Source organism: Scophthalmus maximus, chromosome 3 (assembly GCF_022379125.1).
Source record: "Scophthalmus maximus strain ysfricsl-2021 chromosome 3, ASM2237912v1, whole genome shotgun sequence".
Classification (NCBI taxonomy): Eukaryota; Metazoa; Chordata; class Actinopteri; order Pleuronectiformes; family Scophthalmidae; genus Scophthalmus; species Scophthalmus maximus.
In genome coordinates this window covers 18660660-18676702 of record NC_061517.1, presented here as the reverse complement: position 1 = coordinate 18676702, position 16043 = coordinate 18660660, and the positions used below count along the sequence as shown (strand labels likewise).

The 16043-nt window shown below is 43.6% G+C and overlaps 1 protein-coding gene across 6 annotated transcripts in view; it reads left to right on the top strand.

The window, feature by feature from the left end:
• mib2 (MIB E3 ubiquitin protein ligase 2) overlaps positions 1-5772 on the top strand; it is a 43058-nt gene extending 37286 nt beyond the window's left edge. For all 6 annotated transcript variants that reach the window (XM_035644500.2, XM_035644497.2, XM_035644496.2 and 3 more), the window contains 4 exons: positions 1735-1913; positions 2041-2234; positions 2480-2545; positions 2975-5772. In XM_035644500.2, coding sequence (XP_035500393.2) covers positions 1735-1913; positions 2041-2234; positions 2480-2545; positions 2975-3216 — 681 coding nt within the window. In that variant the 3' untranslated portion in view covers positions 3217-5772. The remainder of the gene's footprint in view (positions 1-1734; positions 1914-2040; positions 2235-2479; positions 2546-2974) is intronic.
• The last annotated feature ends 10271 nt before the right edge of the window (positions 5773-16043 follow it).

The window sequence follows — 16043 nt, the reverse complement described above, 5'->3', positions numbered from 1 at the left end:
GTGAGTACGGCGTAAACACAGGATGTCTCGAGCTCGGTTAGGACCCCACTCTGTTAATCCAGGGAACCTAAAAGAAGTCATGTGATGTGTTATTCATCCTCAGAGACACAGACGGTACTGACCCTAAGGCCTCCATCGAGGTCTGTGTTGTTTTTGTGTTCTGACTTTCATTTTGTGAAGGGAAGTTTCCACGCACCACTGCTGCAGTCAACAAAAACAACCGGTGGCAGTTCCAGTGTTCATTATTGTAAGCAAGGATGATACCACTGCAACCGAAAAAACAATTATTTATGTTGATGCAGCGCACGAAGGTCTTGTAATGAAACCATCCACTGCAGCATGGTGACATTATTGATTGTCCCTGCCATCTGAACACAGCGCTATCCGCACTGTGAACACATCACTGAAGGTTATCGCCTTATGAAGTCATGACGTGTTGGCAAACAGTACACACACACAGCAGCATTATCAATCAATTAAATATTATTTGTATAGCCCATATTCACAAGTCACAATTTGCCTCATAGGGCAATCTGTACAAGGTGAAACATGCTCCTTCCTTAACCATCGACTTGAGTGAGGGTTAAATCCAACCTTTTAACAAGGGGGGAAAAAAACACAGAAACCTCAGGGAGAGCGAGAAGTGAAGGATCCCTCTCCCAGAGCATATCAAGGAATTACCGACATTTAAAACATTCACGGAAAGACGGCGTCTAACATAAATGGAGAGATATGACAATGTTTGAAGTAAAATTCAGAGTTGTTTTTCAAGCGACCAGGTGAATGCAAGTCCAGTGCTCTCTTTCCTTTCTGCTCTGTTTTGCTTTCCCATCTGCTCCTGAGGGAAATATCCGCCAGGCCGGTAGCGTACGCGTGGTTTGTCTCAGCTTTTTTAACCGCAGCCCGCTGCTGAGAGCGGCGAGACTGAAACACAACTGTAAAGCTTTGGACCGTCCAAACCAAAACGATGTTCAAAAGGCTCCGTAGAGCGGAGAGGAAAAGCGGAGATGCTTAATAATTCGTTGGATTCATCACTATGAGCTCACACCTCCCGTTACACGTGATCCCTTGTTCATAACAAGATTGATTAGAGCAGCTTTAAACCCCCCGCCGAAGGATTTGTTCACAAGATGTTAACATCCGCTCATTGATTGGGATCAGAATAGTAATAAATTAATCTCCTTCGTGCTTTTCGAGGCGGCCATTAACTCTCAAGAACTCGTCTGACACCCCTCATTAATAGACCTCGGCTCCCTGCCCTGTGCTGCACTTTGCACACGTGCAGGTTAAATACTGTTACATCAGTGGTTGTTAATACTGCTGCAACATGGAAGGACGTCCTTTCCAGTCGACATGACCGCAAACACTGCAGCTCACCTCAACTTCCTGGGAACCCGCCAACCCCACACACGCACACACACAAACATAGCCTTGAAGGTGGCTAGACTTAAGTGCTCAGAGCTGTTTTGGCCGCGGTCAGCAGATGAGTTTTTCAGTGCTGATTACTTTGGGGTTATGTATCAGCCTTAGCTGGATTGTGCTGCTTTTACTTCAGTTACCTCTTTTTTGTTTAGAATAATTTGTCCTTGACCGTTGTTGTTCTGTTTATCATATGCACAAGTTCTTATCCCTATTGAGTGTATTGTTTGTAGAAGAGGATCTTGCTTAATAACCATGTTTGTTTTGTCCATCTCTCTCATTCTGTCTTCCGTTCATCGCCACGTGCATCCACAGCTGAGCGCTTCGGGTCTTCTGGGTAACACAGAGCTGAGCGTCGGGGCGGCTATGGCCTGTTTTCTCGCACAGGAGGGGGCTGACATCAACTATGCCAACCACAAGGGCAAGAGTCCTCTGGACCTTGTGGCAGACAGCACAATGGTGCAGCTCATCAAGGGCTTTTCTGAAAAGCACAGGTAGTTGAAAGTCATGATACGTTTTTTTTGTATGTTCCAGTGATGGAGAGTAGATTTTAAAGGACATTACAGAGGCCACAGAGCACTTGGTTTTTATGCCTTGTCACAGCTGAGTGTTGTCTTTCAGGTTGCAGCGTTTGCAGGCCATCACATGTGGACAGGGCCTGAGCAGTGCCAGCCTGCGGCGGGTCCACACAACGCCCAACACCATGACCAACCTGGTTTTTCCCACGCCGCCAGGGCCCAGCGAATGCCTCATCTGCTCTGAGCTGGCTCTGCTGGTTCTCTTCTGCCCGTGCCAGCACAGCGTGGCCTGTGAAGGTGCGTTGGGAATAGCCTGTATGTATAGTAGTATGTAGTAGTACGTATATATATAGTCTGTATGTTGAAAGGAAATCACAGAGTGAAAATACTCACTGAGAACGAGGATAGTAGAGATAGAAACTGAGGGGAAAATACAGATTTTCAGTCATGAGTAAGAACAAGGTGAAACGAGCACAATCAAATGCTCCTCTAACATCTCCATTTCATGTGTGTCTTCACTGACCTGGTCCTTGTCTCAACAGAATGCGCCCATCGAATGAAGAAATGCATCAAATGCCAAGTCACAATCACGAAGAAAATTAGACAAGGTAAGACCAAGCACATTTATTTATGTTTCAATCAATTCAATTTCCCTGTGTCCATCATGCTGGGTTTGAATTTTGTTCATGAGTTTCTTTAGTCATTTTAAAGTTTTAAAGTTGTCATTTTGAATTAACTGTATTTATTTTCTACCAATCGAAAATATTTTTTTTTACCAACTTATCCCTGGTAGATTAAAGCTCCTCTGTGTCTAGACGCCAACGATGAAACTTCCGGTTGTAGTTGCCATTGTATGCAGTCATATTTGAACCAGTAGCTCAGTGAAACAGCAGGACAATGTCATCTTATACATGACTGCGTAAATTGCTTGAACTTTTCTTTTATTAACATCAGAAAGCAACAATCTGCAGTTACTTTCTAAGCCTGTATATTCAGTTCTTCATTGACATTTCATTCACACACACACACACACACAGACCAAACGGAGGTGGACTGCAGCCCCGGAAATGAGAACTCGGAGCAGCACAACCTGCTTGAGCAGCTGCAGTCCCGCTACCGGCAGATGGAAGAGCGAATCACCTGCCCCATCTGCATCGACAACCACATCAAGCTGGTCTTCCAGTGCGGACACGCCTCCTGCATCGACTGCAGCGCCGCGCTCAAGACATGCCCCATCTGCCGGCAGACCATCCGAGAGCGGATCCAGTTGTTCGTGTGAGCTCCTCTGCGCTCTCAGCTCTCAGACGACCCAAAGAGGATGTCGGAGGGGGTTGGAGGGAAATGTGGGTGGGGGGTGGGAGTGGTAGGGGGCAGCTGTTACCTTTTTGGAAGACCCACTGACCTGTGTCCGCCTGTCGCACACCCGCCGGCCCATCCCCACCGCGCGTAGTCAAATGCTCTCTCTGCCCACGTTGCTTTACTCTTAAGACGCTGTGTCACATCGTCCACAGTTTGTTACATTTTCAGTAGTTTCCCCTCTCGAGCAGCGCAGGCGGGAACGTATCGTATCGCCGCCCGTACCGAGGCTCCGTCGAGCTCGACAGGAAGCAGACGGAGGCGGAGTTGCCACTCGGAAAGCTCCGGGTGAGCTGGGAGAGAAAGGACCCCTCCATCTTCGTTTCCACCTCCTGTAATCTGTCCTATCTTTGCTGCTTTAAGTGGATGTCTGTTACCCATCATCCTCTCTGGCTGTCTGGCCTCTCAGTTTACAAGGCTGCACAGAATCAGTCCCCGTGTCTCCCCCCCCCCCCCCCCCCCCCCCGCCATTGGCCTGTCCCGTGATTTATGTTTGCTCTCATTCGTATCAATCTCTTAATAATCTGTGTTAGTCTCTGCAGAGGGAGTTGGTATAACTAAAGGCTCTCTTTATAGTCCCCGACCACTCGCCTGTATGCAAGGGGAAATACACACTATATATGCATGAGAATATGCATATTGTAAAGCTGAAAATGACTGTGTCGTCATGGGTGATTTGTCGTCGTCGTCGTAGTATAATTTCTCTCTGGTTACATTTGTGGTTTTTTAATGTACCGATAACTACAGGTTTTTATTTATGTGTGAGAGGTGGTATTACTTAGTAATGTCCTTTTCTCAGTCGGTGTTTGCTTGGCAAAAAAAATGTTATTGTTTCTACTGAAATTCACCCCAAGCCTATGTCCTCTACTCAGGGTATCAAATTATTGAAAGCACTTGTGATATCCATAAAAGGTTAAAGAGCACCCGCCCCCCCCTTTCCAACACACCATCATAGAGCTACAGTTTGTCAGATGATTTTAGTGGAGGGTCACTGAAAGAAAAGGTCTCTAATAACTAACCCTGTGGTAGATGACTAAAATGCAGGGGGGGGTTACTTTATTAAACCTGAAATATTTTTCTCTCTCATTGGTGAAATGAATGTTTGCAGATGAGTTTCTGCAACATAACTGACATTCTATGAAAAGAAAACATTACAAAAAATGACCACAGTCTGTCTGTCCGTCCGTCATCTGACTGGTGCGGAGAACCCCAGTGAGCACCAGGGTTCACACTTCAACAGAGGATACTCACGTTATGTTATTTATCCACCAGACGTATTGTAAGATATAGAATCAGAAGGGCAAAAACATGACGCCGTTGTGTTGCATCTGTAGTTATTTGTCTACCGTGTTAGTCGAGTCAGTTCAGAAGAAACCCCCTCCTCCCTTTTCTCCCCTGAAGTTCTGGATTGTACGTCACCTTCATCCTTTCTGTCGTGGTATGTTTTCTTGAAGGGCTTATGCATATGAGAAAAAAAAAATTGTATCTATTTTAATCCTTATTTAAATTTTTTTTCTACAACAAACTTCCGGAGACAGGAGTTTTTTTGTTTTTTTTCTTTCTTTACTTCATTAGATCCCAAATTTTGGGAGAGACAATGTTAAAGATGTACATTTGAATGTCGCGAGGGGGGAATAAATGTATCCTGTCTCACTCTGCCTTTTTATGTGTAAAGAAAAAAGATGTAAGAGTGGAGCCGGAGAGAGCGGGGGACGTGTTTACCACGAGGTTTACTTTGACGAGAGGATCTTCTACATCAGTGCCAAATCGCATGAGGATGTGCATGGGCATGTACGCCCGAATTTATCTACAAGAACCCCCTCCAAGCTCAGGCGAGGGTTCCCTTATTCCAGCAATGTGAAGTAAACTAAAAGCAAACTTTAAACGTCAATGTTTTGTTTAGTTCAAAGTCAGAAGTGTTATCTCGGCACGCCCAGCCACAGCGCTGGCATCAGCGGTCGAGCTCATGGTGTTAGCCTCCTCACGTTACTGTAGCCGTAGTGCTCCCGACCTCCTCGTGTTCTCAGTGACAGGTGACGCTACACTCGCTTCCAAAACATATTACCAGTCCCATGTTGTTCGGAGCTTTTTACAAGTATATATATATTTATATTTTGTGAGACGTCGTCAGTGGACATCGAGTTTTCTTAAATAAATCTCACCATTGTAAGGATTGTCCAATGGTGTGCTAAGCTGGTGGAGTCACAGGCAAAAGGCAATAATGTTTTAGAAAAAAGTTGGGGAAGACATTTGAGTTCTTTTTTCTCTGCCCCTTAAGGAGGCTGCTGTGAGGGCCGGAGACGATTTCTGTATAAACACACACTATTAAAGCAGCGGACGTTACAATTGGGGTTTGTACAGTTCAGCTCTTGGAGTTCTGATGTTGGCCTTACTGTCCATTCCTCCTCTGTTGATGTTTTTTTTTTCAGTTGTATTCTGTACAAAAATATTTTGCAATAAATATGGAACTGTTTTCTAAGGGCTCGGGTGTAGAGTTTTGTTTTTCCCCATTCTTTTTTCTTTCCCTGATGTCTTGCAAGTTGTTTTGACATTTGTCTCATGAGCGTAGTCCGACCGCAGACGAGTCAAGTGAAATATAATAATTGTTCCCGTCCAGCAGCTCCAGTGACCCCCACTGTTACTGTGCTGACCAACTGGAAATCAAGTGGTCGTATCATACATTAGACTGTCCACTACTACACACTTTCACTCTTTTATTGATGACAGTGAAGACAGCTCAATGCCTTAGTGATTTGTTTCAGTGAAGACATAACTTCATGGTTAAGGCTATTTGTCCATAACTTGTCCTTGATGATGGTATCTATCGAAAGCACAAATATGCAGTGAATAGATTGTAATAACTGTAAATTGGTCTCATTTATTTCTAAAGTGACGTGTTGTTAAACTTTACACCTCTGCACCTTTAAGTTTTCATTACAAAATTAAACTAGAATTAAAAAGTCTGATTTACCCTCATTCCAGCCTTTGAGAGAAAGAAAAATAATGCTGATTTGACATGATTAAAGTGAAAGTTTCATGTAATATTTGAAGAGGTAAACAGCAGGCTTTAACCCCTTTGGACCAGGCCCAGTGTCTGAGCGGCCGGTCTTCCGCTGCTACGTGCCACCGCTTAGTCCTAATTGTCTTACGGCTCAGATGGCTTTGGCATATGACTCAGCGCTTTAGCAGTGATGTCCTCTCTGAGGACAGGACGGGAGCTCTGGACACATGGGAGCAGCCACAGAGCCACAGCACCCTGCCTCCAGTTTACTGGTTGTCTTTGATATTCACCGAGCGAAAAAATAGAAACGGATATCAGAGTAACTCGTATGCACTGAATGTAACGTGAGTGTGTTGTATACTGTGTTGCTCTGCCAGCAAATTGTTCAGTGAACTAGTTCTTGACATTATTCAGCAAGCCCGAAAGCCTGGAATTAGTGTTTTCTAAGTAGTTTGCGTCATAACATAAATTAAAAATTGTCTGAATACATTGGTTGAGAGACTGAACCATGTATTTCAAAAAAAAAGTGGCGGTTCTCTGAGGGGCCCTCTCAGCCCTTACAAAAGTCTGCTCCTCAGGATCTGTCAGCTAATCTAAAGACCGGTGACTTCGAAATGTCTTCCCCTTTAAGAAAGTAAAGTCTGGGGCCCAGAAGAGAAAAGAGAGAAAAGAAAGATATTAAGATATAAAGTAATCATCATCAAAGCTGCGGGGAGTGGCCCACGGAGACTGCTTATGCATAGGGCCCTGAATTAGGTGCTACACCCCTGCGCACATGTATATATTTTTACATTTTCAGAGACCAATTGCACTGGAGTGATACGAGATCTTTTAATGACCAGCATACTGGCCCGTACAGTATATCTGCACATGCGCACATATTCCATAAGAGTTACAAAATCCATGCCAACACTGCAACTATGCTGTCTAACCCAGTTGTAGCGTTTTCATTATCCATTTTAAATCCAAAAATTAGAAATAAACATGGATTTTGCCCTCACGATCAAATGCTGACCTTGCTGCTGAAATATCAAATCATTTTAGTCTCCATACATTCAAATGTATTTCATTTGGTCCTAAAACATCAAGGTGGGAAATTTTAAAAATGTTTCAGCAGATGTTAAGATTTCCCTTTGCTCTGGAAGAATCAGCTCCATTTAATTGCAGTTTAATTGCATTTCCACTTACTAGTATTTGAAATCATTTTCAATCCAATGTTGTAAATATTTGCATGCTTCCTACTTTTGACAAAATGGAAAAGTTTACACCCAAATACTCATTCAATGTATTTTATGGAGAGAGGAAATATTTTAGATTCATACATTTTTGTCTCCCGCCCTTCTGTTTTGTAATACAATAACACCACAAGTGGTCTGACTCAAAACCCCTTAACCCTCTGATGTTTGCAGGTCGAATCTTTTTTGTCCCCTCCATGATGGGACGACAGCGCCATCTAGTGACACATTGAAAAAATGGGGAAATGAGCGAGATGAATATTGTTTCCTGCGATTTCAACAGACGATCAAATTGTGACAGAACACACTCACACACACACACACACACACACACACACACACACACACACACACACACACACACACACACACACTTCTCTGATTGGACAGGTACAGGGCGCAGGCATGGGGTCCACCAACAGTGTCAGAGTCAGTTCGCCTACAGGGGGCGCACTTCTCTCACAGAACCGCTCCATGCTCCCGAACCCATGTGTACTGGGGCACATCACAACTTTGCACTGTACTCAATGCACTCACTGTAGATAAACCATAAATACACATTATGAGTTTTAAAAATGAAACTTGGACTTTCAACATTTTGACAGGCTCAGGCCGTTTGCTGTCAGCTGTGTTCCACTTGCTGTTTTTATAGCCAAGTTAAGTTTGTGTTCCTTTAATTCCACAGGAAAGCATTGGTTTCTGATTTATCAAGGAAGAGATGACTTGAATATTTAAATATATTTAGATTTCTTTTAAAAAATTTGATTTATTTTCCTGTTGCTGTTCCGTCATTTGTTTCCATTTGAGGAACAACTCCACTATGGTTGTAATCACGAAAAGCAGAATCCCTTGAGTTTAGTGGTTTTATTCACTTCAGGTAGATTCTGAAAATTTTGTAAAGAACTTATTCTTAGCAATAAATAAAATAACCGATCAACCTTGTTTTCGTCCTGTTAACATCTTCTCAGGACTGTTAACCTATAGACTGTTTGTCAAGTTACTTTTTAAAGTGTGTTTTGGGTTGAATATAACAAATGACCACCTGAAGCTGTGAGTCTGTGGTTGTTTCTTCACACCTCCACAGGAAGTTGTTTTAGAAATAGTTCATATTTTGTCCACTAAGTGTACTCACTGTATTTAGAGGGAGCAGTATGGAACTTCACCACTAGATGTCACTAAATCCAACACACTGAACCTTTGGTCCCATCAATGATTATTGACCCTACATTGATGGCTCCGATATTCACTATGTTTCAACTGTTGCCTGGTTACTGGATACTGTCATCTCTCCGTTATATAGAGATGACCTTTACGATCAGAAGCACTGTAAAGTAAACCTTGAGTTTAAAATGATTTACCACAGGTCACGCGTTGGCATGGTTTACAGCAAGTACAGACTCCGTTTCATACAGTAACAGGGTCTGTAATAGGAGAAAGAAATGTAAAGACTCGCTTTCTACTTTTCTTGTTGATGTTTTGGGTTTAATTTTGCACCACTGCAGTTTGCCAGACACTTTATTGCACTTGTTTCGCGCATGATGGTGGTGTGCGTGGTTCCCGTTCCTTCAGGACAAAAAAAAAAAGCAAAGACAGAAATGCAGACGTACATTTACAGCCCCCCACTCAACGCAGATCATATACAAAAATCTCGTTGTCGTATGAGCCCGATGCAGTTGACGTATTCAGATTCACTTCTTCACGTAACAGCCTCCATATCGGTTGCGTGTTACCTGACAGTCAGGTGTGGCGTGTTGATTCAGAGACGTAATGGAGGGGCATTTCATCGCATTGACAAAATATCATCTGGGCGGCATTCGCTCCTCTACGTCATCTGAACTTTGTACAGTGATCAGGTGTTTTGGTGGAAAAGTACCAGGTTAGGTCTTTATTTGATCGGCGGTTGTGCAGCAGGAAGAAAACCAGCAATTCAAGATGGGGCGGCCCTTGTTTACACTGTCACTACACACCTGTTGTTCCATCAACAAGTTGCGCCGCATCGGTGGCTTTTCAATTCCACGTACAGACAAAACCTCACCAGCAGTCGAACAGTAGCAGAGGATCTGCTGATGTGGTTCCTGTCCAGAAACTGTGTTGGCACCGGGTTAGGGTGGGTTGGTGGTGGGGGGGGGGGGGGGTTGGGGGTCGATGGTGTTGTTCGCTTTGTTGTTTCATTCCCCACGGATCCTCCCACTTGTCTAAAATGTCTGAGAGCAGCTGTGGATTGCAAGAGACGAAAAGTCTTTCTTTTCTGAGCATGATTTACAAATTTAAAAAAAAAAGTCATACCTGCCGGATCAGATCATTTCAGTCACAGAGGAGTAAAAGAAAAAAGGAGGATGACCAGATGAACAAAGGGAGGAAGGAGGACGTGACATGGCTCACCCTCCGACACACTATCAGCAGCCTCAAGCAAACAGTTTCTGACATTAATTATGTGTCTGATCTCTTTTCCATTAGTTTGTAGGTATTTGCAATTATTGAAATGTGTCATTTCAGTTTAATGCCGTTTCTTTTCCACTGATCAGATCAGATGAATATTGGTCAGCTCCATCAATTTTACGTATTGAAATTTTAACCCAGCTCCATCTTTGTAAATTGTTCATCATGCCACTTCACGGCCTTTTTTTTCTCTTCTTTTTTTTCTCTCCACACCATGGACATACACTAACACACACACACACATGTACATTTGTATGTATAATGTATTATATATGACATGGACATTTTCTACCGGTTAATGAAAGACACTGCTGAACATGCGGCAAACTTTTGGAGCTTCAGCCACTCAAGGGACTAAAAGCCCTTCTTCTACCCAAAGTAGTTATATATAGTTTTTGTTTTGAAGTTGTGTATTTTAATGTCTCTCTGCACAAGAGTCCCTTTAACCCGTCAGATTACTGTCACACACTGACCAGAAGCCCATCTGAAGCAACAACAGGAAATTCTAATAAATACTTGACGTTGTAGAACCAGGGTGGACTGACATACTAAAATAATGTCATCTGATCTTTCACATGAAAATGGAAATCATCATTCCATTACTTTATCTGTGACGTCACATGAACAACACTTGTACCATTTGCAGCACGTAGCCAAGTCGAGACGGGCCCTCATACACATTCAGCCAAGAATTTTGCTCATGTGGTCAAAAGGTTGGAGGACAATTCAGATCTGTGCTTGTTCCCTGCGGAAAACGATTGATATTCCCCGGCCTGACTACTGGCACTCTGTCAACTCTTTGTCATCGGTGGTTAATGATTAAGGACACTCGGGTTTATTGAGCTTTGTTCTAGTACCACTGTTAAAATGGAAACCACACGTACAGTAGATATGAATGATATAGGAGCTCCTGTGTGTGTGTGTGTGTGTGTGAATTTGAAATAATGAGCCTGTTCACATGTGGAGTGAGCATCTTGTTTTTCTCTCCAGCCTCCCCGGCTGACTGCCGGCACCTGGTTGCCATGACGGGATTCCCACTGATGCAATATCAGCCGAGCGCCGCTCCGCTCCTCTCCCAGGGCACAGGAGCCGAACCCTGACGTGAGTCGGAGGTGTGATTTGGCTGTTGATATTTCGGCAGCGACGGACGAGCTGTAACAGGAACCAGTTTCTTTGTGTGTGTGTTCTCCAGCGGTGGATCACGTTTGGACGACTTCATAGTTGCCATAAAGTACACATCACAACTTTATTCCACTTCAAATGCTTCGCCGCGACAACGCATCACCTGAACGGCCACGTTTTGATGTGCAGTCCTCTTTTTTCCCCCCTCCCTACAGAACGGCCCCACCTTTGTGTTCCTGCTTAACACTTCAATAGCCTGCCCATGCCAGAACTCGGGAGCCCCCCCCCCCCCTCCTCCATCCCACCCTCATTGTACACAACCTGCTGTCGCCTCGGCCCAGAGGCCTCTGTTAGTGCGGATTTGTTAAGAAGGTGGTCATTACATTTACTATAGGGGAATGCAGGCCATATGTAGAGAGACCCACCGCAGCAGATGGGGAAATTGGATGGGAAGCAGGTTAATTAACGCCTCATGGTGCCCCCCCCCCCCCCCCCCCCCCCCCCCCAGATTATTTAACTTAAACAAAAACATACTGTCTTTTATTGTCCAATCTGTCCAGTTGTTTGGAAACCATAAACAATATCAGTTCATATCTCATCAGGGCTCTCTCGATAGGGCGCTTTTATATTGCCACTTGTTTTCAAACCTTTCCCATACCTCACAAAATAAATAATCAACAACAATTACTGATCAGCAATCATCGAGTCTGATCATCGGTTCGCCTCAGTCGCGATTCCTTTCTCCAAACCGTAGGAGACACAAAGGCGCTGTCTTAGTCACGAGGCCGGTTTTGCATCTTGGTTTGACTTCTACCAAAGACACGGGGAAGAGGCCCGAGCCCGACTGAGCAGCCTTGTCCTCCTGCAGCCGTTGCTGCATCCGCCCAGGCAATGCAAAGTTATTTGCATAGGAAAATACACGTGAAGTCTTTGGGAGCAGGGGAGTCGGAGTGCGACCCACCACCGGAGGATTGGGTCGGAAGGGAGAGTCGACGCGTACTGACACTATTTGAATACTGCACTGTATGTTTTTATTTTTTTTATTGCATATTCCTGCGACTTCATATCCTTCCTCATTTACAACAATTTCACTCTCAGCCGTGTTACAACAGCGTTTACTGCTTCACGAAGCCTTTGGCTCCTACTGTGTGTTCTGCTCCGTGGCTCCAGCTCCTCCAACAGACACACAGTGTCTGCCACCCAGAGAGGCCGACTGATTTGCCTCTGATGCAAATATCAACTGAACATGTGCTGCAGCGATGATGGCAGAAAGAAGAAAAAGAAAAAAAACGTCTCTAAGCAAAAGAGAGAGATTTTACTTTCAGTACCAGTCAGTCACCTGGTGAACCTCCTTATTCCATGTTCAGTTTTTGATCATCAATGTCATTAGCATTGTTATTAAGTAGATTATCTCAAATTCATACAAAACATGTGATGGTCACGTTATGAGAGCTGTACACATATTGGCTTATGAGTTATATAAAAGTTTCCTGACACCGTCGATGTCACACAGTCGATTCTTCACGTGTCAACCGAGCAGTGAAGATCAAGTTTGTGATCGTCAACCCCGTGCTCAAAAAAAAAAAATCATTCAGTTATTTTGAAATCATACCATCAGCAACATGCATGTTATTTGTAGGTCCAAAAGTTTTCAGACAGCAAGTTGGTATCACATTTGATTCTCTCAGATTCTCTCTCAGGTTTTTTAAATTTATTATTCTTCACTTCCATCATTTTTCCTGGCAACACTATGAAGGCCATTTAGTTTGATAAATTGCCTCTCGGTGACAATAGTAGGTCTGACTACTGTGTGTATAACAACTTGTTTTGAGTTCTAAACTTTCATTTTTACATAAATGAACACGATATGCCCTGCACTCAGGCGGTTGCTGAGCTGTTTCCAGTCTCTGTGTGTGCTATTCTGGCTAAGCTGACGTGTCACCTGTTGCGGAGACGCAGAGATGACAATGATGTCAATCCTCTCACAGAAGACGAGACAATAAACCAGGGTACTTCCCCCTGAATGTTTGAACTGTGCCTTTAAAGTGCGGGGGTCTGAGTGAATACAGGAAGTGAACTATAACAAAACCGGGGACCGCTGCTACGACAGAGGCGTACTGCGGTGTCCTCACACACCTGAACGTTACACAAGGTTTCTGTGAACAGATGAGCTGATGACTTTGTGAATAAAGTCATGTCCAGTGATTGTAATTATAGTGCGAGTCTGACGGGAAGTTTGTGTGTTTGTGTGTGTGTGTGTGTGTGTGCTGGCGTGGTCCCTGTCTGCGGTCCCCTCCCCACATGAATAGAGTCGGGCCTTGTGCAGTCGACAGCTGTCTCCTTTGAACGACCCAAAGACAAAAAAGGCCTTAAATCCAGCGACCTCCCTCTTTCATGTGTTCATCCGATACCACTCTTCCTCACCTCACCGTCACTCCATTCAGCTCGGTGTGCCCGAGGCTGCAGCTTGTTACCGCACTGCGCTCTGTACCTGCGGACCCCATGGATCCGTTTGCTCCCCCTGGATGTTTACAGGAGAGAGAGAGGCAGACAAAAATGAGCCTTCACAAAGTGTAGCTGTGTTGGAAACGGAAGCGTTGTAGTATATTATAGATGTTAAACCAGGGACGAGGAACCTGTTTCCTACTGAGGGCCGATTTAATTCTTAGTAGTGACTGAAACATAGATCACACTAACTTCTCCAATGCGAGGGCTGGGACTGATTTTCTTTGGCGAGGCCTCTGATGTCAGATGGTAGTGACGATGACGATCATATTTCCAGCTGTAGTGATGCCTGGGATTACATTTTATTTAATGAGTGAGCCTGACGCCACCGAGTTGTCTTTTACTTCCTCAAAAAAAGAAGTTTGTACACCTCTATTGGAAAAACCTAACGTTTTGTGTCTACTTTTTTCTTGACAGTCGCCATGATGCTTATTAACGATTAAAACGCAACAGCTGCGTGTGCGTTTCGATTCTCCTGTCTGTGACGTGATCATAAATAACTAATTGTACAATAAAATAGGCATTGATAAGTTGGATTTATGTATACCTATGTTATAAAATCAAATAAGATGAGATAGACTTTATTGGTCCAAAGGAAATCTACTGTATAAATGATACAACCTCTGAAGAAATGTCAAAGTCGTTCCTTGTCTTATTCCTTCGATGGGCATTAGAAACAGGGATTATAAAAATAATTCACAAATGAAATATAATAAATACTAGTGAATTGTTGGATTTACAAAGACAACATAAAATATACAATACATACAGTACATTATAAGTATTTGAATAAAAAAGATGAAATAATTCATATATGAACAATAAAATTAGAAAATGCAGTTTAAAAAAGAGAAATAAATAACTGAAATGACACATTTAATTAATAATACAGATTTTATTAAGGAATGAGTTGTATACCCACAGCCCTGTGATAAAATGGCGACCATGCAGGTTGTGCCCCGCCTCACACCAAATGAGAAAGGATAATGACTCAGCAAATGATCCAAAGTAGTATATTTATGGACAGATTCATATTTTGTCCAAAAATTATTATTAGCTTTAATGCCCATTAAGAAAGGTTGGGGTTAGGGTTAACAGTGTAATACATTTATCTGTGGACAAATGTATAAATGTACATTTGAATTGTAGAATTGATTATCAATTATTGAAATTCTTTGTTACTACCTCTGTGGCCCTTTTCGTCCTCCACACACTTTCCGAGCACTGAGGTGTGAAAACCCCCCGGGATCCTGCAGGTTTAGGTTTTTTTGTCATTGTGGATCATCTGGGGCGCCAACAGCCACAGGTCCACTGTGATCAAAACTGGTTTTGGGTAAACAGATCCCGCAGGTCCTACATGATCGTTCTTTATCTTATGGTAGAGCTGCCTTGAGGGTGGAACTCAATATTTTTTTTGCGGGGGATTACATTTCTCCTTTTCTAACTGCACATTTCCTCATTCGAGTTGTTTTAATCAAAGTACCTCAGATACTGGTGGAAACGTGAACGTAATACTTTTGCACTTGGGCCTCCAAACCTGTAAACCCTGTCATGCTAAGTGAGACACAAACTACACCAGGAAGAGTTCCTACATCTTAAGAAATAGTCAACAATGTGTCTCGTGCAACGGGCAGAATGAAAAGGGAAGGCTCATTGTCACGCGTACAAAACAAAACCTGAAAAGTCTAAATAAAAAAAATATGGCCTTTTCTCAGCATCCAGCCAATAAAGAGTCCTCCCCACTGTTTCTGGCTTTACTTTCCAGATGTTTGATGTTTTTCCCTTTTCAAGGGATTCTGTTCGTGAGGATCAAGCAGCAGTCTTTCCCTGAGATATCTACCGATGATTTCCACTGTGCAGGAGAAGCAGCTGGCAGTAAAGTAAAAAAAAAGAAATAAAAAATAAAGCTTTTATGTTGGCTCAGGGAACAAAGTTACACTTAAAGGTTCTCTGTTCACTATGCCTCCCACACACACCTCATGGCCTCCGAGGGGGGAAAAAAGGCCATAGATGAAAGCTAAAAATAGGACATTCGGAAGAAGAGCTGGGAGTCTTGGTGGTGTGTGTGATAACCTGGTCAGGCAGCGCTCTGTGTCTCACTGCCTCCCAGTCACTGAGGGTAATTAGAAAAATCTTAAGGGCAGGATCTTCTTGGCTCTGTGTGTGTGTGTGTGTGTGTGTGTGTGTGTGTGTGTGTGTGCGTGCCGCTGAGTGTGTATTCGGCCCGCGCGAAAAAGGAGGCTGAGGTCCAACACTGTACCAGGCAAAGGTTTCCACCGAACCACTCTTGCATAACTCAGTGAGTGATAACACCGGTGCATTCCTCTCAACACACATCACAGCTGCCAGCATCTTTGCCTCGGTTTTTCTCCCAGTTCACCGTTAAATACGGTCTGTGTCTCACAGCCCCGGGATGGGCCGGAGAGAAAAAAAGTTCTCCCACTCCGA